Genomic DNA, 27,806 nt, shown 5'->3' with positions numbered 1-27,806 from the left:
CTGTGGTCTGGACAAAGAGTTATTTTCCTTTTTCCTTAGGGAAACAGAACTTGCGGGGGTGGGGAATCCTATTTCCCAGCCTCAAGTGGACACCATTGCCCTCCTCACCGTAAAGGCTGGAGTGCTAAGAGGCACACAGGGTGGTGCGCCGGGGGAAGCTAGGTGGTGGCCCAGGGGTCCACCAGCCCCGGAGATGAGTCTGAGGGGACTGAGAGTCTGAGGGATTGAAGGCCACGCCTGTCAGAAAGAGATAGGTGACCCCAGCGGGAAAGCACAGCCGAATGTGTAGGCCCTGTCCCTGATGTGGCAATGTCTGGGGAAGCAGCTTGGTTTGTGTTGGTGCACAGACTGGACCCACACTCAGCCGGGGCCTTCCTGACCCCACCCGCACCTCACCCCAGTGTGTGATGGCAGAGCCCTAGAGCAGGTGTCTGCAAGGAGCCCTGCCTGTCCTGGGCTGCCTCACATGCTGACTATGTTCACTGTGTCTCAGCTTGGGCTGCTGTGACAAAAATACCATAGGCTTTGGAGGCTTACACAGCAAACATTTATTTTCTCGCAGTTCTGGAGGTTTGGAAGTTCAAGGAATGGGCAGACGTGGTGTCTGGTGAGGACCCACCTCCTGGTTCGCACCTTCTCACTGTGTCTCACCTGGCAGAAGGGTGAGAGAGCTCTCTGGGGTCTCTTTTATTACTATAAGGGCACTAATCCCATCCTGGGTGCCCACCCTCACAGCCTTATCACCTTCACATTTGGGGATTAGAATTTCAACACGTGAATTTGGGGAGACACACACATTCAGTCTGTAACACTCTGTTTTCTCACAGTGTGAGTGTCGGCTCAGGTGAGTACAGCAGCCACAGGCCCTGCCCTGCCTGGATGCGGAGGAGGGCCATGGCTAGCGTCCCTACTCACTGCCCCTTTGGCCCCGGGACTTCATCTGCTCTGCAGCCGAGTGATCGGTAGGAACCCCGGATCCCATCGTTCCCGTTAGCCGTGGAGTCAGAGCTCCCGGTGCTGGAGCCTGTGTCCCTCTCCTGCAGCACCCCAGTCCAGATCGCCTCGTGCACCCGGTGTCCGGCTGAGAGGAAGGCAGCCTGGGACACGCTTCTCAGTGTTTTCACACGGAACACCACTACCGCCTTGTTCGAGCAACCAGAGAAGCCGTCCGGGCCCCCCTCTGCATCCCTAGATGGAGCTCTTGGCACATTTCATAGTGATTTATCTGTCTTCAGTCTTTTCCCACTTGACTGGACTCAGTGGGGACAGAATTTCTCACTCTTTTCTGAAGGCCTAATGCCAGAGGCACATTTTAACATAGCAGATGCTTGTCTCCCAGGTGGACGGACAGACAGGCTCAGGGACTCAAGGCCTGGAGTGTGTGAGAAGGCTTCCCGCATATGCACCCCCTCCCATTCCCTTAGAGGGACCCTTGTAGGTCCCTAGTGTTATTGGCCCTTTGGTATCCGGCAGTGAACTTGAATGGCAACAAAGACCTGTCTGCCTGGCACAGTCATAAGAAATGAAGCTGATGCCACAATGATGGACTGAGTGCTGGGAACTAGGAAAAGGATATCCTCCAACTGGTTCTAAGACGAACAGTGAACAATGCTCTATATGAAAAAATGCCCTCCTTTCCCAGTCCATCTGCTCCTCCTGAATTTAGCCACCTTCCGGTCAGAGGTGGGGAGCCGTCAGGAAAGACAGTAACCATGCTGAAAGTGAAAGTGTTTGTTAGTCACTGAGTCGTGTCCAAGTCTTTGCGACCCCATGAACTGTAGCCCACCAGGCTCCTCTGTCCATGGGATTCTCCAGGCAAGAATACTGGAGTGGCTTGCCATGTCCTTCTTCAAGGGATCTTCCTGACCCACAGATCAAACCTGGATCTCCTGCACTGCAGGTGAATTCTTTACCATCTGAGCCCCAGGGAAGCCTGAGCCATCAAATTGATGGGAAGAGGACATGGGCAGGGGCTAGACAAGCCGGGCTGCCCTACCCCCGTACAAAGGATCTCAGTTGGTGCCTGACTCTTCACCTTGGGTCTCCACAGGTGAGGGTGGGAAGAGAGAAAGGTGGGAGAGAATAGTTCAAGGAAATGGTCCTTTACATTTTTCATAATCTTGTAAAAGTGCGTAATGTTGAAAAATGATATTGATGACTACAGTCACCCCCCAGGCACAGTGGATGATGTTCATCTCCAAACACTCTCTTACTTGACTGTGGATTAGAGAAACGAAAACACGGGCCTAGACTAAGCTCAGATGGGAGCTCTTGCTGTGCTGTAGTGAGAATTTGGAACTTCCTGAAATAATCAGGAGAGGGGAAGCAGCAGGTATATCAACAAGAAGATGAGAGAATGAGGGCCGGCGGGAAGATGCCTGCAGTGGGAAGGGGCTTCCCTTGAGGCACTCCAAAGAAGGCTTAGAAATGAGATCTGAGAGGGAATTCTATGTCATGTGCTCGCTGCACCTCCGTGACCTGAACTCCCCTCATCTTACATAACATCTTCCATGTACACAAAGCCTTGCACAAATTATTGACTTTCCCCCTTCCAAGGAAGGGCCACCACGGTGAGAGACCACCATTGTGGCATGGTGAGTGAGAGTGACCAAAAATGGGATTGGCACGAGCCAGAAGTGACCAAGAGAGTTTAAAACCTGAGAGTTCGTGGAAATCAGGGGACAAAGGAGAAGGTGCGAGACCTTTCCCAGGTCGAGAAATGGGAAGCCCAGCCAGCCTTATCCAGGTGTGAAGAGGCAGACTGACCTCAGGAGGTGTCTGGGTTGCCACCATTCTACACTTCCACACCCTCCACCTCAGTGGCCTGGAGCAAAGCCCCATCACCTGTCATGGTGCACACAGGCGCCTGCCTCTCGTGACTGTCCCTGCCTTTTGTGGAAGAGGTCTCCCCAAGGAGAATTCTGGGGGCCGTTCTAAACTCTTCCCTCAACATGATAGCACGTGGCTCCGCAACCCCTACAGCTATCATAATGTCCCCAAACTGGCTTCTCCGTCATCCGCTGTGCAAACTCCTCCTCGACCCACCGCCCCACCTCAGCCTTACTGGCAGTCCAGCCTCCACACAAGGATTTGAGTTTTCCAACTTCTGGCCCCCCTCCCCTGCTCAACGTCATGCCCTGAAAAACAGAATCCGGTGTGGCCTGCTGCCTCTTGGCTTTTGTTTGCCACTTACTCTGCCTTTGACCCAAATTTGGCCCTAGCAATACAGAGCAATTTGCACTTACAGAATAAACCTTGATGTCTAACCTCTGTACTGTTCCCTTTGGTCAAACTGTCTCCCTAACCCCTACCTACCCTCACTGCTGGCTCTCTCTGCCTCATAAATTTCTATTTATTTTTAAACACCCAGCCTAACCATTCAGTCCCCTGATGGTTCTCGTTCCTGGTCTGTGCCTCTTCCAATACACTGTGAACTCCTTCAGGAAAACAGGCTTGTGTTTGATTCTCCCTTCCATCGCCGAGCGCATTAGAGGTGTTCACTTGATGAACGTGCCTGGTGAGGAAGATGGACTTGCAGTCACTGTGGGCCAGTACTGAGGTAATTTGACAAAATCCTAATTATGCTTGAGAGGATATATTCAGAAGGGTTTTGGAGCAGAGGTAAGGCTGAGCTGAGTTTAGGAATTAATGAGGCTTTCTGTCTGGAGGGAGGAGGAGGCCAATGCTGGGAATCTAACCTGCTCCACATGGTGATGAGATACCTTGAGGATCCAGCCATCCTGCACGGCACTGGGACTTCTAGGACCGTGTGGGCCTCCTGGCACTAGATAAAGTGCTGGGAGCCCCGGATACGGTGAACACAAGGAGCTAGTGCTCTGCTCCCCAGAGCCCTGAACACTGCAAGGGTGATGCTGGCCTGGTTGAGCTGGATTTGGTGGGGTCAGTCTTAGTGAGTTAAGTATAAGGTGAGTTTTTTCCATAAACTCAAACCCCGGGGTCTAACAGAGGATTCTGGGCAGCTTCCTGTAAGAGGACACAAAGAGCGGGAATCTATTCTTGAAGGCAAAATGATGGATCACGCTCAAGAAAACCAGCTGATGAACATTCCAGACCAACACACAGGAGGGAAACAGGAACTGAAACCAAAGAGATCTCAAGGTGGGTAGGTGGCATGAGAAAGGGATATCATGGGCCAGTCAGAAAAGTCCTCCTCCCTGGAGAAGCTGGGAGTTGCTCCTGGTTTCACGAGTGTTTCCTGCTTTTTGCAGGGCTCTGGAGAGCACCTTTCCTTGATGTCTCTCTCATCACAGAAAGAATTCAGTGAGAGGCAAACTGATGGATAAGAAGTGATTTATTAGAAGAGGGTCCTTGAGAGGCTTACAAGTGAGCGGGCAAGCATTATAGGCTACAGTTTTGTAATCAAAGAAAAAGTGGGGAGATAGAAAAGACCATGTTCTTCCTTATTCTTGAGTAGACGCCTTGCTTCCATCATCATCTCCTCCTCCAGGTCGGACAGGGGAGTTTCCTTGTTCCTAAACGGTCAAGCAAGAACTGTCAAGGCACTACGGGAAAATTATTTCAGGTCTTAGTACAATGAGGGTCTTTCACTTTGAAATGTCCCTCTCCCATAAATGATTGTTTTTTATGTGTGCAGAGAGCATGTCCTAGGGGTCATTAACTTACTTAGCTCTCTGGGCAGGATGTGGGTCTCAGCCACCATTGTTTTATTGAGTTAGGGCCTGTCTCAGGCTTCTGTGGTGTGGTTTTGCTGCTTAGCAGGCCTGCTTGGTTTTGTGGTCAAGCAAACCTGTTTTCTTGAGTGATCATTAACTTACAAGGGTCTCCCAAATCCCCCTAAAGCTCCCTGTCTATCCACAATCCTAATGGGATTTCTGAGCTATCTGGTTCCTACTCTGACCCTATTACAAGGACCAACTACAGGTCAGGCAGTGAGGGTGTGGAATGAGTACGAGCATCTCTGCTGATGTGTTCACAATCTGGAGGAGGACTCAGACATGGAACGGACAGAAGCTACCATCCAGGACGAATAGTGCTAAGAGACCTGACCATTGATCTGGCAAGGCCAGGAAGGAGCTTCCAACGCGGACTACAGCCTCTGCCAGACACCGAGGAAGTACCACTGAGGCTGGTGAGAGTGGTGGGGGATTCACTGGAGAGAGGAAATGGTGTTTCCTCCAGCACTGCTCATACTAGATCTGAAAAGCAGGGAAGACGCAGATACTGGCTAAATAACAACAGTGCTAAGTTGCTTCAGTCGTGTCCAACCCTTTGCAACCCCATGGACTGTAGCCCACCAGATTCCTCTGTCCATGGGGTTCTCCAGGCAAGAATACTGCAGTGGGTTACCATTCCCCTCTCTAGGGCATCTTCCCGACACAGGGATCGAACCCACATCTCTTAAGTATCCTGCACTGGCAGTCAGGTTCTTTAGCACTAGCGCCATCTGTGAGGCCCAAATAACAACAGAGAAACTTGTGAATTATTTGTTCAGAAGAAAGGGATTTCCCTAACAGAGGACCTGAAACCTGAACACAAGTGTCAAACAGAAAGAGAAGCTAGTGCTTCCCTAAGGAAAAGCCAGATAAACAGGAATGTGGAAGCAGGGAGAAGAGCACTGGGAGCTGGGAGCCGAAGAGAGAGGGCAGCCCAGGAGAAACCCGCCCGCCAGGAAAGGACACCAGGCAAGGCTGACTGGCACCACTGTATTTAAAAAAAAATAGGTCAGATTTCTCATCTCCCTTCAGAATTTGTTGAAGATTTTTGTGCCAATATTCATAAGGGATATCAGTCTGTAGTTTTCTTCTTTTGTAATTTTTTTTATCTGGTTTTGGTATCCATGTAATACCAGCTTCATAGAGTAAGGAAAGTGCTCCCTCCTCTCTACTCTTTGGGAGTTTGTGAAGGATTGGTGTCCGTGGTTCTAAGCATCTGGTGGAATTCACCAGTGAGGCCATCTGATCCTGGGCTTTTCATTGCGAGGAGTTTTATTCCTGTTCGAATCTCTCCACTTCCTATAGGTCTATTCAGATTCCCTAGTTCTTCTTCATTCAGTTCTGGTGGTTTGTGTGTTTCTAAGAATTTGTCCATTTTACCTAGGTTATCTGATGTTTTGGCATACTATTGTTCATAGGGTTCTTTTATGTCCCTTTTCATTTATTAAAAGTTGGTGGTATTATCCCGTCTTTCATTCCTGTTAGTATTGGATTGGCCAGAAAGTTCATTTGGGTTTTTCCATAAGATGTAATGGAAAAATCTAAATGAACTTTTTGGACAACCCAATATACCTGTCTCCACGTCTGTCTCTCTCTTTCTCCTTTCTTTTTTGGCAGTAAATCTCTCTCTCTCTTTAAACTTTCAAGCAGTAGGTTTATTTTATTTGGTAAAGAATTAACAGAGTTGGGACTTCCCTGGTGGTCCAGTGGTTAGGACTCTGTGCTTCCAATGTAAGGGGTTCGAGTTCGATCCCTGGTTGGGGAATTAGGACCCCACATGTCTCAGTGCAACCAAAAAAAAGAATTAACAGAGTTAATTCTTGATGCCCCCCAAATGAGGTAACGCTGCAACATTTGCATATGAAAACTTTCCTTCAAACACTTATTCAGATTTGTTATGGCTTGTCAGATCAAAGAAACTTCCGTTTCAAGTTTGTTCACATAAATCAAAAATTTGTTACACTGGGAAGTAATTTGTTAATTTGGGAAGTTTCAAAATGGCAGTGTAACTGAGCAGGATGCTATGGGGCCCTTCCCAGGACAGACACCTCTCCCTCCCACCTCTCTGACGTGCCTGATGACGGTATCTGATGAACAATTCCTGAGTTGTTTCATAGATGTCAAAACCCCCACCAAATGGAAGAAATTAACTACCTGATGACCAAATACCCCATGTTCACCTCCTGGCACTGAAGGACTGATGATGTTCACCCCTGTGACACTGCCCTGTTATGTTACCATCAACCAGACAGAGAATTGTCATGAGCTGAGATGGCTGGCTGGCATCACCAACTCGATGGACGTGAGTCTGAGTGAACTCTGGGAGTTGGTGATGGACAGGGAGTCCAGACGTGCTGCAATTCATGGGGTCGCAAAGAGTCGGACACAACTGAGCTACTGAACTGAACTGATCACAGACCCTGGGACACCAAACGCTTTGCTCAAAGCCATCAGGGAGTTTGGACTTTTTGAGCACTCATGTCCTGGACTCCCTGTAAGGCATCTTATAATAAATGCTACACTTTCCTTCACCACAACCTGCTGTCTGTAGATTGGCTTTACTGTGCCCTGTGAGCAAGGGGATCCAGGTTTTGGTTCAGTAATGGCAGTTCTATCCCAGAGTCATAATTACCAGGGGGAAAAATGTTCTCTAGGTAAGAGTTCTGACAGCACTGTAATACCATGTCCATCCTTTTATACAAAAGAATGTGCATTTTGCAAAGAGAGTTCATATTTCTATGACATCATTTTTGAAAAATGTTCTCAATTGCCTTACTGTCTCCAATAGGGTCAGTGATCAAATTGTTAAAATTTGTTAGTTTTGTTCATCTTGTCAAAGAACCAACTTTTGATTTTGCCAATTTTCTGCATTGTCTTTCTATTCTCAATTGCATTTAATTCTTCTTTAATTTTTATGACTTCCTTCCTTCCACTTGCTTTGTTTAGTTTGCTCTTCTCTTCCTTATTTTCTTATGTTATTGATCTAAGATCTTTAGATAGCTGCTGCTGCTGCTGCTGCTGCTAAATCGCTTCAGTCGTGTCCAACTCTGTGCGACCCCATGGACTGCAGCCCACCAGGCTCCTCCGTCCATGGGATTTTCCAGGCAAGAGTACTGGAGTGGGGTGCCATCGCCTTCTCCATTAGATAGCAGTAAGCGCCTATAAATTTCTGTCAGAGTACTGCTTTTGCTATACCCCATAAGTTTTGGTATGTTGTGTTTTTGTTTCTGTTCACCTTAATTTACTTTCTAGTGTTTTCTTGTGCTTTCTTCTTTGATCCACTGGTTCCATATATTTGCAAATTTTCCAAAATTCCTTCTGTTATTGATTTCTAAAACCATTGTATGATGGTCAGAGAACACATGTCATATGATTACAATCCTTTTAAATTTCTTGAGACTTGTTTTGTGACTTAACACATAGTCTATCTTGGAGAATATTTCATGTGCACTTGAAAAGAATGTGAATTTTGCTGTTGTTAAGTAGAGGGTTCTAGATGCCCTGATTATATTGCTCAAATTTTCCACTTCCTTGCTGATCTTCTATCCTGTTCATCTATCCATTATTGAAAATGGGCGTGATGTCTATAGCTATTACTGTTGCACTGTCTATCCCTTCCTTCCATTATGTCAAGTTTGCTTCATGAATGTTGGGGTTCTGTTGTTAGGTGTATATATGTTTAAATTGTTAATTGTTCCTGACAGATTGCTCCTTTTATCATTTTTTGATCCTTTTATCACTTTAAAGTAGACATCATCTTTAGCAACAATTCTGTCTCAAAAAGAAGCCCATAAAATATACAATGCATGTGTACGTTCTCAGTCACCTCAGTCATGACCAGCTCTTTGAGACCCCATGGACTGTAGCCCACCAGGCTCCTCTGTCCCTGGGATTCTCCAGGCAAGAACACTGGAGGGGGTTGCCATTTCCTTCTCCAATGCATGAAAGTGAAAAATGAAAGTGAAGTCGCTCGGTCGTGTTCGACTCTTAGCGACCCCACGGACTGCAGCCTACCAGGCTCCTCCATCCATGAGATTCTCCAGGCAAGAGTACTGGAGTGGGGTGCCATTGCCTTCTCCGGAGCCACCTAGGAAGCCCAAAATATATATGTTAAATAATATAATATCAACAAATAGTATTCTATATTATTAATATTAATGGCTATTAGTAATATATAAATTGTATATTTATATATTAAAGCTGTATAATTTTGAGAGAGGTATATCTCAAAATTATATCATTTTTTTAAAATCCATCCTGCCAGTTTCTGCCTTTCAAGTACTTGAGCTATTTACATTTTATGTTAATTACTGATAAGGTAGTATTTACACTTTGTTTTGTTACTTGTTTTCTATATGTCTTCAATTTTTGTCCCTCTGTTACTTTGCTACTGTCCTTTGTGTTGAGTGTCCATTTTTCAGTGTACCATTTTAATGCTCTTGTCAAAAGGCACAAATTATAAAAGAAAAATTTGATGAGTTGAACATCCTCAAAGTTAAAAATATTTACTCTTTGAAAGACATGGTTGAGGAAACGACAAGGTAAACCATAAATGGAGAGAAAATATTTGCAAAATATACATCTTATAAAGGACTTGTCTCCTGAATATATTATTTATAATTTAATAGTCAGAAACAAATGACTCAAACAAATGAGTAAAGATTTGAACACTTTATCAAAGAACCCATATAGATAGCAAATAAATACTCAAAAAGATGCTCAACATCTTTAGTCATTATGGCAATGGAAATTTAAACCAGGAGTTAATATAACACAGTCTTGAATGGTAGAAATAAAAGACACAATCAAATATTGCAAAGATCTGCGGTACCTGGAACTCTGATTCAGTTGCTGGTAGGAATACAAAGCAGTATTCCAACCTCAGAAAATAATCTAGTGGTGTCTGATCAAGTTAAATCTATACTAACCAAATGACTCAACAGTGCCACTCAAGAAAAATGAAAATCCAGGCTCACATAAAGACTTGTTCATGAATGTCCATAGGAGCTTTATTCTTAGTAGTCCAACTGGAAACAGCCCAATTGCTCACCAGTGGGTGAAGGAATAACAAATCCTGGCATATTCAGCCAGGGACACTTGCTCCACAGAGCACAAAACAAAATGGACAGACCTTAAAGGCTTTTGACTAAAGGAAAGAAATTAGACACAAGGGCTGACACACTTCATGATTCCATTTATATGAAATTCTACCTATATTTTGCCAGAAAGGCAAAACTTTAGTGATAGAAAGCAGATTGCCAGGAGCCAGGAGCAGGAGGCTGACTGCAGAGAGGTGGAGGAGGATCTGGAGGAGTGAGGGAAATGCTGATTATTCTCATTATCAAGGTGGTTCTAGGACTGGATAAATGTATCAAAACTCAGCGAACTGTACACTGAAAATTGGTGAATTTTGTTATCTATAAATTATATCTCGATAAAGAAAATAGATACAATTTGCAAGAGCAACAAAAATTAAAGGTATTAGGAATAAAACTAGCCAAATGCACAAACCTTCATGAAGAAAACTGGAAAGCCATGTGAAAGACTTGGCAGAGACAGATGATGCCCAGTAAATGGTCCACACGACCGCCCACACCAAGCAGCCTCCTTTGCAGTTACTTTGGGGCCAGGTGACGAGCAAGGATGAGAAGGAGTGAGGTGTGTCACTGCCAGAGACTGCCGGAGAAGAGTCATTCAGAATCCGCGGTCTCTTCCAGTTCTCTCTTCTCCTTCCACGTGATCTTGGAGATCACGGGTTCCAGCTGCTGTCAGTAAGGAGAGTGGCTGCCTGGCCTGCTGGGGACTTAACCTGAGCTGGAATAAATCTTCACTGTGTTAAACCATTGAAATGTTGGGCTTTTTCTGTTGGGGTCATGAGTGCTAATTGCCCTAATACAAAAGAAACAGTAAAGATGACCCAAATGTGGGTCTCATTCATCCATAGAGATACAAATTTTAATAATAGCGTTCATGTGATTTCAAAGCAGAAGTCCACTGGGTTCTTCATGCATCTTAACAAACTGATTGTACATAGTATATGATAGCACAGAGACTAGAGTAGCCAAGACATTGTTTAAGAAGGAGGTGAGAGGACAGGCTCTACTAAGATCTACACACTTTATAAAGCTACAGTAACTAAGATGGTTTGAACAAGGATGGGCAAGCTAATGTTACTGAATAGAGAGCTTTGACATAAACCCAGATGTGACATAGAAGTGACATTGTAAATTAGTAGTAACAATTGGTTGTCTGTATAAGACAGAAATGAAATCAAACTGTGTCCTGACATAATACCCAAAGTCTGGGTCAGTTAGGTTAAGTAAATGTGAGAAGCAACACTTCACAGTTTAAAAATTAACACAGAAGAATATAACAACAGAGTAAGATAGGTTTCTTAAACCAGCAAAAAAGGCACTAAGGAAGTACTAGACTTTTTTAAAAAATATTGCTAATATTGATCTCATTAAAATGTAAAACTTCTGTTCACCAAAGAACAGTGAAAAAAGAAAGAAAATATAAGCCATATACTGGAAGAAGATATTTATAACACATACAATGAACAAATAGACGTATGTGTGTAAAACTCTTATGGATCAACAAAAGACAATAGGAAATCAGGCAAGATACATGAAAAAAATATTGCTCAGAAGAGGAAACATAAATGGCAAATGAATATTCAAAAAAATGCCAACCTTACTGGTAATTAGGGACTTGCACACTCAAACACGATGAGATGTCACTAGATTGGGAAAAATAAGAAAGTCTGATAATTGCAATCATTAGCAAGAATGTGGATTAAGAGTAACTCATACCCTGCAGGTGGGAGTGTAAATTGTTAGAACTAGTTAGAACTTGGCATTATCTTGTAAAGTAAAGGTTAAGTCACCCTGTGACTCAGTTCTTCCTCTCCTAGATGCAGAGCCTAGAGATGCTTCGACATATCTGTATCAGGAGCCACAAATAAGAACATTTGTAGCAACAGTGTTGGTAATAGAGAGAACTGGAAATGACTGAAATATCTGTCTCTAGAAGAACACATATGTCTATGGTGGCATATTCAGATATTGGAATGCTATACAGTGGTGAAGATGAGTGAACTACGCTCCGTGCATCAACAAGATCTCAAAATTACAATACTGAATGGAAAAAAAAAAAAAACAACAAATGACTAAAGAATACATACAGCAGGATGCCACTTATATAAAGTTCAAAATTTTACAGATACATCCATTGGTGTATGTAAGTGGAAGCAGTATGGTCCACCCGTGATGCAGGCAATGAAAAGGTCAGTTATTTGTAAAGAAATTTTAAACAATAATAAAAACAGACTCAATCTGCTGCTGCTTATCCTTATGCATCAGCGATTCTGAACAATACTATTGATGAACCCTCCTCCCCACAAAGACAACTACTTCCAGTCCCCACCCTTCCATCTTGGTACAGAACTGAGCACACTGTTAGAGACATTTTATTTCTGCAGTAAAAAACAGTATCATGAATGGCAATGGGATGACCAAAGTTCATCTGAGTGGTTTATCTTGGAGAGCAACACAGGGATACAGTTGGGGACCAGCAGATGCTTCCAAAGGTATGCCTTATGTTCTATTTTTTAAAACCAAGTGATTGGTGTATGGCTACTTAATCACATTTTCAATATTAAGTATTTGTTATGGTTATATCTTCTTCTCTGTGTTATGAAATATTCCACCCTCAAGAGAAAATTGAAAATGCCACATCAGGGAGAGGGCCGGGATTAGAGAAGACTCACTCTGGATGCACTGGAAACTGCGAACTCAAGAAGCAATGAAAGGACCATGGTTGGCTAGAAAAGGATGAGGAGCCACGTGGGGGGGGATTGAATTGAGGGGGAAGCCATGAGTACGGGCGAGGCTTCCAGGAAGCAAGTGGGCAGAGAGGAAATGGCCAGGGGCCCAAAGCACTGAGCCTTGGGAGAAAGAAGAGCTCGCTCTTCTGAGGCTGAACAGAAAGAGCAGTGAGAGGAAAGCAGGTCCTAAAAGCTGGGGTGGGCTGGGCAGCAAGACAAAATCGGCAGAGATCCGCCTTAGGTTTACCAGGGGACCAGGGAGGACCTCGTCTATACCGTGTTCGGTGCAGAAGCGGCGGGGGCCAGATCGCTGTGGAGGAGGACGTGACTCAGAGGAAGGGAAATGAGGGTGGGGCGTCCAGACAGCTCTCAAGAAGTTTGGCTGACAGATGAGGAGCAGCAGCTGGGAAGAGACTCGGAGTCAAGGAGGGATTTTATTCAATTTTTTAAATGTTTTTTTAAAAAATCCCAGTCTGATTTAACCCCACTAGGGCAGAGAGTGTCTTTGGGCAACTGGCAGCTGTAAGCACAGCAGGTGTCTGCTGGAGTCGAAGCAGGGGGTTTAGTGGCATTTCGAGGAGGGGCCGGCTAACTGCCCTGGTGGGGAGAAGTGTATCATTACTGACTGTTCAGAATTGCTGCTAGCTGGAGATGGTGAAAGGTAAGAGAAAGCAAACCACATTTAGTCATTTATATTCGGTTTTAAAAATTTTCTACAGACTGTGCACCCCTTCTTGCCTGCATGGACAGACTGCTCCTGGCACTCAGCCCTTGGTACATGCCACCAATGGGAGTGATCAGGTTTGAGTCTCCAGACCCCAGGTGTGCACCCTGGCTCCTTCACATTCTAGCCAACTGGTCTAGGCAGGTTCCCTCTTTGAGCCCCTGGGCTCACTGTATTGAGGCCCTCCCTTAGGATATTTTTGAGGATGGAATGAGAGAACAGGAAAGCACCAAGTCCCCAGCACACAGTAGGTGCTTACTAAGTGTCCTTTTGTAGTCAGGGAACAGAGAAGATAGTGACTCATATTGCTCCAGCCCCCGGTGGAGAAGCAAGGCCCAGTGCAAGCCTGTGGTGGATCCTCGAGGGGCTGAGTGAAGGCAAGTATCCTGGCTCTACCCCTTGCAAGTTGGCTGGGTGTGTAGCTAATCTGTCCCACCCCCCAGTGGCTGTCTGTCTGCAAAGGCCTCACCATAGTCCCAGATGCCAGGCCTGCATTTTGCCCTGCCCTCCTGGTGGGTCCCTGAGGACCCGTGGCCTCCTGGGCTGCAGGGGGTAGTTGTCATGGGGACACAGGGCCTGCTGCAGCTGCCTCCTTAGCAACGGGACTCCCAGGCCAGTTACCATGGCAACAGCATCTACTAGGCAATCACTGATGGGGATGGGGACGGATTCCCTGCCCTTTTCTGAGGACTTTCCCCTCTGGAGCGCGGGCAACATGGCAATCCTCCGCCAGCACAGTGCAGCCCTGGGGAATTTGCTTTCCAGACTCAGATTGCTGCCTCTCTCCTACACTGCAAGGTACAACTGAGGGCCCTTGGGACCCTCTTCGGCAAGGGGTGGAGGAAGCAGCCCTGAGGGTCTTCTCAAAGGGTCTGGAGTCAGGCGCCTCCTCCGGTGCCCACAGTCGGGAGCAACAAGTCACACCTCCTTACAGTGAGGCCTCTCTGGTTCCCCAGCTCCTGCAAGAGCCCAGCAGCTGTGTTGCCTCCTTGGCTACTCTAACATGCAACCTTCTGCCCTAGCCATGACACCCTCCTCCCAGCCTGGTAACCTTTTGTGACCCATCTGATCAGGCTGAGACGGCATCTCCCTCTTCAGGATCTCACTGGAGTTCCTGTGCGCACTGACTATCCTCCAGGCAGCACCAAGGAGTCCCAGGGACTGCAGCCCCCACAGCTGGGGTGGGAAGGACCTCAGTCAGGGTCTCACGCCTACACTAGCCAAGGACACACACTTTCTCTCTCACCAGCCCACCAACAGTGCACACTTCTGTCCACAGCCAGACCTCACACTCTCACAGCTCTGCTCCCCGCCCTCTGCTCTTGGGGGCACAGTCTTGTGCGTACAAGCACACCTTGCTCTAGGGACAATGTCCCACTGCTCTCCACGGCCAGGCTCCTGAGGCTTCAGGATCCACGCTGCACCCCCCGTCCCAAGCCCCTAGAAGAAGGCAGCATCTGCTGGAATTTTTTTATTTAAATAAAATATACAACTCAGTGCATTTACCGTTTTCTGTTTTAAAAGTGGAAGATTTGAAAATTGTGAGAGATGGGGGATGGACCAGACCTGGCTTTCCCAGTCTCTGGAGTGGCTGGGCTGAGTCGGAGCTTTCATAAACTGCGCGTGTATCTGTGTCCCTGTGTGTTTGTGGAGGGTGGTGAGACCAAGTCCTGGTGGCAGGGAGGGTCCTCACTACTCATGGCCCTGCACCCCCACCCCACCCCTCCCCCTTCCCCACCCCCTGCCACCTCTAGGTCTAGACCGAGTTTGGATCCAGTCCTGCCCTCCTCGTGGGGCATAGGTAGGTGCCAGACTTCTATGAGCAGCACTCACAGAAGGTGCTGCTATGTGGAGCCCTGAAAACTCAAGGGGCCTTCTTCTGCCCAGCAGAGACCAAGGCCAGATGGCTCTTCCGAAGACCCCAGGATCCTTCCCCCTTTTCTTTCCTGGATTGCCTCACACCCCATGACCCAGCTATAGAGAAATTTTGTCCACATTCCAGGACAAAGCCTGATCTTGCCAACATTCTGCCTTAAGAATGTGGAGGAGTGTTCTGGATGGACAAGGCAACACCAGCCCCTCTCATTATTCAGGTCTTGGCAGCCGAACCTCTTCCCCCGCTTTAGGCAGTGGATGTACCACTAACCATGGCTCTGAGCTGTTTTCACAATGGCCTCCACTTTGGACCTGCTCTGGCTCCTGGTTGCCTTCAGAATCCAAGTCAGTTCCCTTAGCCTGTCACATAAGGCTTCCTTCTGACCATAGCTTCTGGATCTCTTCCCAAAGCCCTTGACTCCACAACTCCACATCCACCTCAGTCATCTCCCCACTGTGCACCCCATCTGACCCCCTGCTCCCTCCTTCCCTCCCTCTAACTTTCCCACACCTGGAGGCCTGGCTCAAGCCCACCACTGGCCACACATCTTCCTTAGACCCTTAGAAAGTTCCAGCTACTTCCTGTGTCCTGAGATTGTAAGTCCTGGAGACAGCAGCCAAAGCTCCTTGGGATCTCACCAGAGCTCACTGGGGCAAGGTGCTGGGCACATGAGGGGGCAGAAGAGACATGACTTATTGAGCACCTACTATGGTGTGTGCCAGGCGCTGGGCTGGGCATGTCACATGTACTACAGTTCTCATCTGGCCCTCATAGGTCCTTGTAGGGTGGTACCACGAGCATTCCCATTTTACAGACGGTTAACAGAGAGCTCAGATAATTTGTTCCAAGTCACACAGCTAAGAAGTGGCAGGTCTGGGACTGAAATCCAGGTCTGATTACCTCCAAAATATGGTTTCTTCCCTCTATACCCTGCATGGGTGTCAAATTCAGCTCCTCTCAACACAATTTTCTAATGAAAGGAACATCAGCTTTAGCCTAAGGTAGGCCTAGATTACAATCTCAGATCAGTCCCAGCTCTACCACTTGTAATTATCCGATTCTGGAACGATGACTAATACTCGGTTTCCTTGTCTGTGAAATGGGAAGAATCAAAGTAGCTTCACCTCTTTCAATTTGTAAAATTGAAGAAGTTAATGTGTGTAAAGTGCTAAACCAGTGCTTGGCACAGAGCAGACTCAATAAATAGAAGCTTCCCTCCCCTCCCATTCTACAGCTGGGAAAACTGAGGACCACAGAGGTGATGGGATGTGCTTGAGGCCCTACAGGGTAGGAGAGGCGTGGCCTGGAGTCTTCTGCTTCCATGAGGGGAGGTCAGGCTGGGGCTGAATTTGAGACCAGAGATGGGGAGAGAGGAGGCCTGCCAAGAGGCCCTGGGGTCTTCTTCCCTGAGGACTGGAGAAGATACTTTCCCCAGGCCCTGTGGTGCCCAGCCTGCGGGCCAAGGCAGGTTACTGGATGGAAGGTGACCTGGGTGTCCTGGCAACATGGGGTTAAACTAGATTGCACACACATGTGCACATGTGTGAGTGGCTATCTACATGGCTCTACAGAGCGCTACATAGCTATACATATACACATCTTACATACATATACATATACATCTTGCTAAATTTGCAGTAGAAAAAAATGCAAGACTCTGGACCCTGGCCCATTTGTCCCCAGGACTCAGGCAACTGAGACTCCCTAGGAACAAACTCATGGGCAGCCCTTCCTGGAGGAATGGAGATGACTCCCAGCAGAGTGGGGCTCCAGGTTCACAGCTAAGGGCCTAGTGGTGGCTATTGCCCTAAAATGAATACAATGACCGGTCTGCGCTAGGAACCCCAAACATGGGTCATCCCCACCCCTGCCAAGCCCCAGAGACCCCACCTGCCTTCCTCTGGCTTTTACACTTGGGCCCTGCCTGCTCCCCTCCCCCCTCCCTCCCTCTAGTGCTGAGTATTAAAATAGTCTATAAAAGCAAGTGACCAAAAGTCTATAGCTCTAAGAATACCTGGTTATTTTCTGCTGTCTTTTGTTTTTCTGGTGTGGATTTTTTAATGATAGTTATTATTGTTATTGGTATATCTCCTAATCACAGTTAAACCTGAAGGAAGAAAGAAGGGAGAAAAAGAAATAAAAAGCGGAGAGGAGGAGGGAGGGGACGCAGCTCATAGGTTGGACGGCAGTTTGGAGCGCACCGGCTCAGACCTGGCCCCAGGTTCCCTCTGGGGAGCAGCAGTCAGAGGGGGCCCCCCAGAAGAGGTGGCTCTTGCCCCAAATAAAGAAAGAGGGGGTGGCAGAGAACCTGAGGATGTCTTCCGAGGCAGAGTGACGTGCTGGCCAGGGACGGCACCATAGGGCCTCCCGGGGAGACCGAGGCCCCCGCTGCCCCCGCTGCCGCCCCCGCCTCTGGGAAAGAGCGGGAAGGCTGCCACCGACTCCCCAGAGGAGTGCGGGGAGGCTCTGCGGAGAGTCTGCGCCCCGTCCTGGGGGAGGGCCGGCTGAGAGGCTGAGATGAGCTTGAGGTCCTGGGTCAGGCGACCGGGGGTGAGGGGTGGCGTGCCCCGGCGCTGGGGGACCTGGGGCGGTGGGGGGCTGGATGCAGGGGGCAGGAGCAGGGATCCGTGGGAGCCGGAGGCCCGGGGCGGGGCACTTGGGAAAGTTCTTGGAGGGCCCGGGCTGTGGCCAGGAGGGCTGGGCCCCCCTCGGGGGGTGAAGGCGACAGGAGAAGCCCCCCCTGAGGCCCCTGCCACCAAGGACAGCCGCTCAGGCTGCCGCGGGGGTGTCTCTGGCGTGCTCGGCGGGCCGGCGGCCAGCCCGGGGGACAGCTCCCCGGGAGGCTGGCCCAGCTGCCCGGGGCTGGACGACGGGGACCTGGCCGAGGGCGGGGGCGGCAGGAAGGGCTCCGCGAGTCCCAGGCCTCCCCGGGCCCCCGGCAGCGGGGGCGGCGGCTGGCTGGTCTGCGGGGAGCGGGCGCCCGGCTGCAGCGGGGTGAGCAGGGGCGAGTCGGACGAGGACAGGGAGCCCCCCAGCGCCTTGTGGAAGTGGCCGAACCCGGCGGTGGCGGCGGCCGCGGCGGTGGAAGGCGTGGGCGCCGGGGAGGAGCCGCCGACCCCTGGCGGCGGGGAGGAGCTGGACGAGGGGAGGAGCGGGCTCAGACCGGCCGGCGCGGAGAATCCAGCCAGTTGTTGGATGTGAAAGGAAGACGAAGACGGCGTGTCCACCTGGGACGGGCTGCTGGCGGGCGAGGCGGAGCCCAGCGCCGATGGGATCAGAGACTGCAGCCGCTTCAGGTGCCGGGGCGTCTGCCCGGCCCCGAGGCCGCCGAGCCCGGGCCCCGGGGGGGGCCGGAAGATGGCGGCCGGCAGGCGCGGGTGGTGGGTGAGGGCGATGGCCACGGAGGTGGTGGCGGCGGCGGCCTGCAGCGGCGCCTGGATCAGCGGGGTCCAGATGACCGGCGTGGGGGTCGGCGTGGCGGAGGCGGCGGCCTGGACGCGATGCGCGCAGTGCGCCATCTCCCTGTCGTGCTGCACGATCTGCTGGATGATCTCGTTCTCCTGATAGTTGAAGACGCCGGAGTTGAGGTCGTGCTGGACTTTGTGGAGGAGGATGGAGTTTTTCTTGCCTGGACCACCGAACAAGATCAGGCGCTTAGGCCGGGGTGGGAGCAGACAGAAGCCCGTTCCCCGTCCCCGCCCCCGCCCCCCGCCCCGCCGGCACCTCCCTCCAGGCAGGCCGCTCACCGATGCGGTCCAGGCGGTCCAGCGCCACCGTCTCGAAGGCCCGCCGCATCATGGGGTACTCCTCCAGCACCTCATTGAAGTTGTCCACGCTCAGCGAGTAGAGGCGGCAGTAGGTGTCAGCCCTCACGCTGGCTGTGCGCCGGCCCCGCGTCAGCAGGCAGATTTCTGCCAGGATATCAAGAGTCAGGGGGCTCCCAGCAGATTCCACAGAACCCCTCCCCCACCCCGTCCCACCCTGACCTGGGCCCTGCTGTCTGGGACAGAAGCTTGACAGGCTCACAAGGCCCCATCCCCAGGCTGTGACCCCTTCGGATGCCAGCCTGCAACCAAATGGGTACCAGACTAACTTTCCCGTCTCTGGAAACACCCCTGTATGAGGAAAGGGCAACCCACTGGTTTTCTTGCCCGGGAAATCCCATCATGGACAGAGGAGCCTGTCGGGCTACAGTCCATTGGGTTGAAAAGAGTCGGATAGCATGCGCCAGCCTCACAGACACCCACTCCTAGGCAGTGGCGTGAGGGTCTGTGATGTCATCCTCGGTGACTCCCCAACCCACTACCCTGTCCCCCCCAGGACCCCTTAGCTGCCTCACCTCCAAAATAAGAGCCATCTGCCAGCTTGGTCTCCTTGTTGCCCTTGGTGAGCACGCTGACTACCCCGTGCTGAATGAAGTACATTTTCTTGCCAATGGTGCCTTCGCGGATGATGTAGTCCCCAGGCTGGAAGACCTCGAAGCGCAGCTTGGTCAGCATGGAGGTCACAAAGTTGGGATCCGCGTTGGCAAACAGCGGCATGGAGGCCACCAACTTTCTGCAGTTAAAGTTGATGATCTCCTGCTCCCAAGATGGGGTGAATTGAGAAAGGGAGGCGGAGGTGAGGGAAACCGCCCGGCAGGAAGGCCTGGCTCCCCTCCCGGGCCACCAAGCTCACCTCCCGCAGTGGCTCGCTCAGCTCGCCCAGGATGCTCTCCTCGTCGAACATCTTGCCCTGGTAGCGGTGCTCGTAGTAGTCATGGATGCGCTGCCGGGTGTCAGGCGGGAGCTTGTGGAAGGACATGTACTGCTCCACCTGCTTGTACTGGGTGCCGGGAGAGAGAGAGTGTCACCTCCTAGCCAGCCGGTCTGACCGCCCCAGCTGGCACCACGCTGTCTCGGCTGCTGGTGACCAGAGCCAGCATGGCTCCTGTGGGCCTTTTTGGCTGACCTTTGAGAGTGAGGGCCTCAGCGTGGGTGTGGCCCTGACTCTCAGCCACTTGGGGTAGAGGAGGGGCACTAGAGTATCCAGTCTTCACCATGTTGAGTACAATGATTTCTCTAAAGGTCAGTCTCCTCTGTGTCACACTGTGGACCAGCGCGGCCTCGCTCACAGACTCTGGAAGGAGCTGTTTCCCAGCAGTTGTAACAAACTGGCAGAGCAGCAGAATGGGCTGCGTTAGAGGTTTGGAGGGGTTGGAGACTGAAGGCAGGATGCCTGACCCATCGGATGGGGCATGTATCCAACCGTGGCCTCTGGTCAGGCTGCGTCTTTGGTTAAAGAGCAACTCCAGCTGGGCCTACCAGCTGGAGGGAGAAGGGGCTGGGTAGAGAAGGGATGTTAAGTAAAGGTTTGGGGACGAGAGATTTGTGAACCTAAGTGCCCAGGACTTAACCAACTGAGAAACGCTCCTGCCCCCCGCCCCCAGGGGTGATGGGTGGGTGCCGCTCCAGCCATCCCTGGATTGTGGGTGGAGAGTAGGGATCCTCAGGTGCGTAGCTGGGACAGGAGGCACAATTAGGCAAAAAAACAGATGTTCCCACAGGGGGACGTAAAGGAAGTGCCTGTACCCCAGGAACCATCAGAAATAGGGTGTGCTAGCACTCCAAAGAGGTGGGGACACAGGGCTGTGACAGAGCGATGACAAGAGGGAGGTGACGTCCCCTCAGGTTCTTCCAGGTGCCGTGACCCAGGCGGGGGCCAGCGGGGATGAAGGAGAAGGAGCTGGTGACAGGGCAGCTGCTACCAGGCACCAAGGATGGCTCCCGTTTTCTGGCCTGGGTGTCTGCACTACTGTATCCACTAAGAAGACAGGCAAGAGGGGAGCCTGGAGTGGAGAAGGCTGGAGACTGTTCTCATTTTGGACATGATGAGGGTGAGGTCCAAAGAGGCATCAAGTAGTGCGGGGCTTAAGGAGCTGGGGGCTGATTATACTGTTTGGGTCTCACTGCAGTGAAATGGACACAGAACATGGGGTAGGGATGTGGGGAGAGAGAGAAGCAGAGATCTGGGCCCACGCCACCAGGCGCCCAGCGTGGGATGACTGAGAAGATGAGCCAGCCAAGGAGCGTGGGGAAAAGGGCAGAGAGCACGCAGTCGTGCAAACAAGTACGAAGCCCAGCAGGGAGGCATAACTGTCAGAGGCCAAGCAAGACAAGGACCCCACAGGACCTGCTGGCTTTAGCAACACAGAGGGCAGAGGTGACCTCAGACTCAGTAGGCTGAGAGAAGGGCAGATTCAGCAGCCACAAACAATGCAAGTTGGTTGGATGGTGCATTGCTTGGTTTTAGGAATTTGTCCATGAGAAAGAGGCAGAGAGCAGAAAAGATAGCAGCCAAAGCCAAATGATGATGGACGGACAGACATTTTTAAGAAGGGAGAAATGGAGCAAGTGTCAGTGCTGATGGGAGGGCCCTGCAGATGCGGCGTAGGGGGCCAGGTGGGAAAGGGGCCCTCAGGCAAGAGACACAGGCCCCCATTACAGCAGGAGGAAAGGGGTACAGATAAAAGACATTAGAGGTGTTTTAGGGCTGGGAGCTGAGCGTCACCTAAGAGGAGTCCCCCCACTCTGTCACCCACCCAGGGAGCCCCCATCAGAGGGGGCTGGACCCACAGAAGCCCAGTGCCCGTCGCCTGTGCTCCCTGTGGGAAGGAGCAACGGGCAGATTCTCCTAAGGAGCCCAGGGTGGACCCCAGCGTTCCGCCCTACCTTCTCCTGGTACTGGCGCCGGGAGGAGTCCAGGGACTGGATGAGGGCGGTGGCATGGCCGATGAACATGGCGTAGCAGGTGGCACCCACAATCATGCTGAGCATGGTGAGCCAGACGTCTGACATGCCCACCGGGGCCTGCCGGCCATACCCGATGCACAGCATATGGCTCATGGCCTTGAAGAGGGCATAGGAGTACTGCTTTCCCCAGGAGTTGTTCTGAGGACAGATGCACAGGTGGGCAGATGGGGAAAGGGCTAGGCCAAGGAGAGGCAGGCCCTTCTCTCCAGCACCTAGAAAAGCCACACCCCTCCCCCCAGCCCAACTCCCAGCAGCTGGGGCCCAGGCTCCCAATCTTGCTGTCAGCTGAAAACCTTGGTTGAGGAGTGAGGAGGCTCACACTGGCAGCCGGGGGTGACCAAGTGAATCCCTCACCTAGGCCATTCTCTGGCAAGGCAGGGAGGGCAAGGCTTAGACCGGAAGTCCCAGCAAATGGATGGGCTCAGCCTAGCCCCTGGCTGATGTCTCAGCCCCTGGGGCAGCCTGGAGTCTCCCCAGTCGCCAGGGCTCCGGGCTGGGCCACCCCGCTGTCCTGCACTTGCTGAAGCAGCTCCATCCCCCCCACCAAGCTACTGCCAAGTGAAGCCCATTTCCCCACTGACCTCAATTATAAAACCAGATATGCTGCCCCTGGGGGGACAAGCTCGGGCAGACTGAGCCAAAAGCGCTGTCCTCATTTTGGGCGAGCAAAGTTAAAGAGCTGCCGAGCTAAGGTGCCTCCTGTGTGAACCTAGCCTGCATCCAGCAGGGCTTCGCCGCTGGCTACCCTCCCCCACCCCAAAGGTGGATGGTCCGAAACCCACACAATGCTGGGGCGGGAGGACAAAGGGAGCGAGGCTCCTGGCTGTTTTTGTCTGCAAAGCCAGCCGGTGTCTCCAGGAAGACTCAGTGTGGGGACACTGGGCTTGGGAGGGCCACATCCTAAATTTAGTGCATGTGTGGGCCTGTCACCCACACAAGGAGCAGAGTAAACTGCCCCAAGTGAGGGGGCCACCACGTGGTGACACCCCACCTCCTAGTGCTCTCTGCCCACAAGGCGGGTGCATTAGCATTGACATGGAAATCAACCCTCATGCATGACCCCCAGACTCTTGCCCAGAGCCCTAAGCACTTCTGAGGTCACCAAGATTGTTTCCAGCACCTGGAGGAAGGCACAGGAGCTGCCAAGTTCAAGGTCACTTGGACCATCCTGGACAGAGCTGAGCTAGTCTTGGGGTTCTCAATTCAGACAAGGGTGGGAGGTCTGCAGGGCTGATCTTCAAGGGTGGAGGGGCCCTGGGCTCCCAGCCTGGGGGACAGGGTTGGGGGGCAGCCCCCGCTTGCCTCCAACCAGGGCTTCTGGCCTTACTGCTGAGCCTCTGGGGACCCAGAAATTCAATCCATATGGCCAATTCATTTACACTTAGCTCATCAAAAGGCTGTTTTGTAAAGGCCTGTTTGATGCTGAAAGATGCCTCAGGGTCTCTTTCACCTCTTTCAAAGTGAGTTTTCCCACCCCTGGGGTCCCTAGAGACCAAACTAACTGGGATTGAGAGGAGGAGGCAAGGGTTCCCAGAGCCAGAGAAAGGCTCACAGATCCAGAGGATCCTCCACCCTGCCTGGAGCTCACCCTGCCCCATGGCTCCTCTCACCCACCCACAGGGTTGGAGGGGGAGGGAGATCAGGCTCCATCTAACCTGCTTTCTCTGCTCAGGACCCCCATGCGTGACCAGAGTGTGCGTCTGTGGGGCAGGGAATGGAGGTTGGGTGAGAAGGGGCAAGGGGGCAGAAAGGCAGCCCTGGGCTGCTGCTGGAGCAGAAAGTGGCAGCCACGTGGGATCTGGGGTTCCGTGTGGGCTGCCCACAGTGCCCCTCCCCGGCTTCTCTTTCGTAGGCCTTTAAAGGTTGTTCTGCCCCTGGGAGCAGACATGTAAGAGGGCAGGAGCCACCAGGCCAGCCTTCTCACACCTGGTATAATCTGAGGGAGGTCTGGTCTTAGTCTCCCTGGTGCAGTCGGGGCCCCCGGTGGAGGCTGTAAGGTGGCAGAAGCAGCGGCAGGGAGGCAGGGGCGCTGCCCTAACCAGCACTCGGTGGAAGGTCCTGCATGCCAGGACTCAAGGGCCCCACCCGGGGCCTGCTCTAGCCGGGGCACCATCCTCAGTCCCCCACACAGCCGGGCCGGCGCTCACCACCATATTGTTGATGGACACCCAGCAGTCGTCGGGGAAGTCCTGTAGCATGGGCACCAGGAACTGCAGACAGCCGTCCCAGTGGCAGAGCAGCAGCATCATGCCAATGAGGTTGACGATACGCACCACGGCACTCGCCAGGTCGTAGGTCATGTGGAAGATCTGCGGGCAAAGGGGAGAGAGTGGCCCACCGGGCGGTTGCGGGGCTGGGGGGGCTGGCCCGCTCCTGGACCTGGCAGCTGCTTGCGGCCCGCCGCTGCTCTGCACACCTGGGGCGGCGCGCCCAGCTTGGCGCATGCCCTGGCCGTGGCGAGGAGAGAAGGCGTCAGGCCAGGCGCTGGGAGAAGCAGCCTGCAGGCGGTGGGGCCCCAGAGGGATGCCATCTGAGATCCGCATGGATACCGAGCACCTCTCCCATGGGGTGTCCAGCCGCCCAGGCCAGACACATGAAGGGAGGGCCTGCGGGTTCCCCGAGGCCCAAAGTGGGCAGAGAAGCTGCTTCCTCAGCTCGCATGGGCTCTGAGGACAACACGCAGAAGAGCCACCCCGCCAGAGGCTTCTCAGGGGACCACTGTGTGTGGTCAGGCCGGGCAAATGGTGTTTGCCGTCACTAGTCTCTCAGCAGACCCCAGGGAAAGCGGGCTCTGCCTAAGGCAGCCATGGAACTGAGGGGGAGCGCTATCGACACACAGGCTCCAAGTTCCCACAGTCCTTGATCCCAGACCCCACTCCTGCCCACTTCCTAGCTGTGTGACCTTGAGAAAGTCCCTGAGGCTCTCTGATCCTTTTTGCCTCATCTGGAAAATGCAATATAACTTCTTAACTTTGAGTGGGTTGTCAAAAAGATTAAATTATACATATAAAGTGCTTAGTACTAGGTATGGAAGTATTCAATAAATTGCAAACCATTATTAATTGATAAGTTGTTAATAATTAATCCTTCTGATGAATTAATATGTATGAGAAGTAATGCTCTCCTGTACAGTTTAATAAAATACAGCAGCCTCAACCCCAGCCCACGTCAGCCTCAACCCCAGCCCACCTCAACCCCCAGAGGGGCCCCAGGCCATCCCTGGGTGGATGGCCACCCATCCATCTCTATTCCTGCGGCTCCAAGGTGAGGGGCTGAAGTGTGGCTGGGCAGGCCTGAGGGGCACATTCCAGCTCCCCTGCCCCATCCCCGCCTCCCAGAGCTGCCTCTTGGCCCAGTTTCAGCAGGGGTCAACCTGGACAGGACGGAGAGGGGACAGAGGTGGGAGGGAGTCTAGAGGGAAGCTTCTGGAAGTTCTGACCTTGCCTCTGGCCTGGGAGACTTTGGGGGTGCCCCCACCCAGAGTTCTGGTCCTTCCATGTGAGTCCCAGGTAGACAGGCTTCCTGGAGAGGGGCTTTGGGCAAAAACTGTAGACTTGTCAAGTGCCACAGAGAGCTAGCTCAAGTCCATTTCAGATGGTGGAATCTGAGACCTCAAGAAACAGACTCGATATTTCAACCCCTGAGGCTGACGTAGCTGATGGTAGGAAATTCTGACACTTGAGACCTCAGTTTCGCTTTCTTTTTTAAAAAACATTACTATTATTTTCAGCTGTGGTGGCTCTTCGCTGCTGGGGCTTTTCCCTCTAGTTGCAACGAGCGGGGCTGCGCTCCAGCCGCGGCGCTCAGGCTTCTTGCTGCAGTGGCTTCCCTCGTTGCGCAGCACAGGCTCCAGGCGCACGGGCTCCGGTCGCTGCAGGGCACAGGCTGGGCGGTTGTGGCTCCCGGGCTCTAGAGCACAGGCTCGGAGAGTTGTGGTGCATGGGCTTGGTGGCTCTGCAGCCTGTGGTATCTTTCCAGACCAGGGATCGAACCTGTGTCTACTGCATTGGCAGGTGGATGCTTTACCACTGAGCTACCAGGGAAGCCTCTTAGTTTCCCCTTCTGAAATGTGGGCTTAGCCTGGGTCTTGGTCTGGAAAAACCGAAGATGAATACGTCTTATCCATCACCCCCTGGGTTGTGCCCACCTGTGGCCCCCTTAGTAGCATGACTCTGGGTGTACCAGCTGAAAAGATGAAACAGACCTTGGACAGTTTCATGAACGATGGCAGCTCTAGCTTGTCCCGTCACCCCTTACATCCCTGGGACAGAGGGACAGTAACAGTGTACCTGCTGGGAGGCACCCAGTCCCTCATTCATCATCTCTTTCAAACTCACAACAACACTTTGCTGAAGATGTTGTTAACCCATTTACACCCTGGCTCAGAGAGGTAACGGGACTTGCCCTCAGTCATGGTGGCAACAGAAGAGGCAGATTGGAACCCAGGGCTACCTGTAAATTCTTAGACTGGTCCAGGGCAGAAAGGGTGATTTTCAGTATCTCCATTTTGTAAATAAAGTGAAAGTGTTAGTCGCTCAGTTGTGTATGACTCTTTGTGACCTCATGGACTGTAGCCCCCCAGACTCCTCTGTCCATGGGATTTCCCCAGCAAGAATATTGGAGTGAGTTACCATTCCATTCTCCAGCAGATCTTCCTGAGTCAGGGGACTGAACTCAGGTCTCCTGCATTGCAAGCACATTCTTAACCATCTGAGGCACCAGGGAAGCCCTACAATTCAAACCCAAAGTGATCAAGTGATATGGCCAGATCCACACTGCAAGCTGGACCTCAGGTGCTTCATCTTGGAAGCCTGGCACACAGTGTAATGCCATAGACAGAGCTGTGTGCCCAGCAGCCTAGCCCCACTGGGGCCCATAATCCAGCCCCAGGGCTGTCAGCATGCTGCTGCCTGGCTAAGCTGACACATCTCTGTGTAAGTAGAAGTGGGCACTAGAGACCAGACAGGGCAGGCAGCTCCTGAAGACCAGCACCCCAGCTGCAGCTCCAAGGGAATATTCCACTTATGTCTCGTCAGTACCTGCTTAGGTAAACTCAGTAGCTCCATGACCTTGGACTCACTAACTTTCACAGTCTTGGTTGACAGGGGTGACACCAGCTCCCCTACTCTGGGGGGATGGGGAGGGTGAGTGACATGGAACCACCTAGTCTCAGAGATGGCTAGCATCTGTTCTCACCTCCCACCACCACTCAACTTCCCCTCAACCACAATAAAGCTATACATCTGCCCCCACTTCTCAGGGTTGTTCAAGAAATTAAACTGGCTAAGAAAGTGCTCTGGGCCATACAGAAACACATAGGAGGTGGAGTGTGGAAAGAATCATTATTATTAAGTTCCTTCATTTCCAACTCTTATGAACTGAATGTTTGTCTCTCCAAAATCCATACACTGAAGCCCTAAACCTCAATGTGATGGTATTAGGAAGTGGAGCCTTTGGGAGATGATTTGGTCATAAGGGTGGGGTCCCCATGAATGGGATTAGTGCCTTTTTAAGAAGAGACATATGAAACAATATATGGCCACCTGAGGACACAGAAAGAGGATGGTTATCTACAAACCAGGAAGTGGGCCCTTACCACAACTTGACTACGACAGCATTCTAATATCCTTTCTGCCTCCAGAACTGTGAAAAATAAATATTTGTTGTCTAAGCCCATCAGCCTGTAGTATCTTGTGCTAATAGCCTGAACCATATACTGCACTGAAGAAAGCCTTGGACCAGTTTTAAAAAACGTCCCAGACTCTACAGCCTATGATAATGGCTTCTTCCTATGTCTTACTTTGGGTCTTAAAGACCAGATCAAGGTTGGCACATTTTAATGCAATGTCTTTCCTTTTTCTATCATCCTTGTTTTTCTTTTCTTTGTAACTAATTT

At 51.4% G+C, this 27,806-nt stretch overlaps 1 protein-coding gene across 1 annotated transcript in view; it reads right to left on the bottom strand.

The window, feature by feature from the left end:
• Nucleotides 1-14,610: 14,610 nt before the first annotated feature.
• The window catches only part of HCN4 (hyperpolarization activated cyclic nucleotide gated potassium channel 4), a 44,427-nt gene continuing 31,231 nt past the window's right edge, over nt 14,611-27,806 (bottom strand). The window contains exons 3-8 of the mRNA XM_040227382.1: nt 24,058-24,219; nt 21,830-22,048; nt 19,797-19,943; nt 19,459-19,699; nt 18,866-19,030; nt 14,611-18,747 (exon numbers count right to left, since the gene is read on the bottom strand). Coding sequence (XP_040083316.1) covers nt 17,291-18,747; nt 18,866-19,030; nt 19,459-19,699; nt 19,797-19,943; nt 21,830-22,048; nt 24,058-24,219 — 2,391 coding nt within the window. The 3' untranslated portion in view covers nt 14,611-17,290. The remainder of the gene's footprint in view (nt 18,748-18,865; nt 19,031-19,458; nt 19,700-19,796; nt 19,944-21,829; nt 22,049-24,057; nt 24,220-27,806) is intronic.

This window comes from Oryx dammah, unplaced genomic scaffold, assembly GCF_014754425.2.
Source record: "Oryx dammah isolate SB20612 unplaced genomic scaffold, SCBI_Odam_1.1 HiC_scaffold_26, whole genome shotgun sequence".
Lineage (NCBI taxonomy): Eukaryota > Metazoa > Chordata > Mammalia > Artiodactyla > Bovidae > Oryx > Oryx dammah.
The sequence above is the reverse complement of the archived record's forward strand: the minus strand, read 5'-3'. Positions and strand labels throughout refer to the sequence as shown.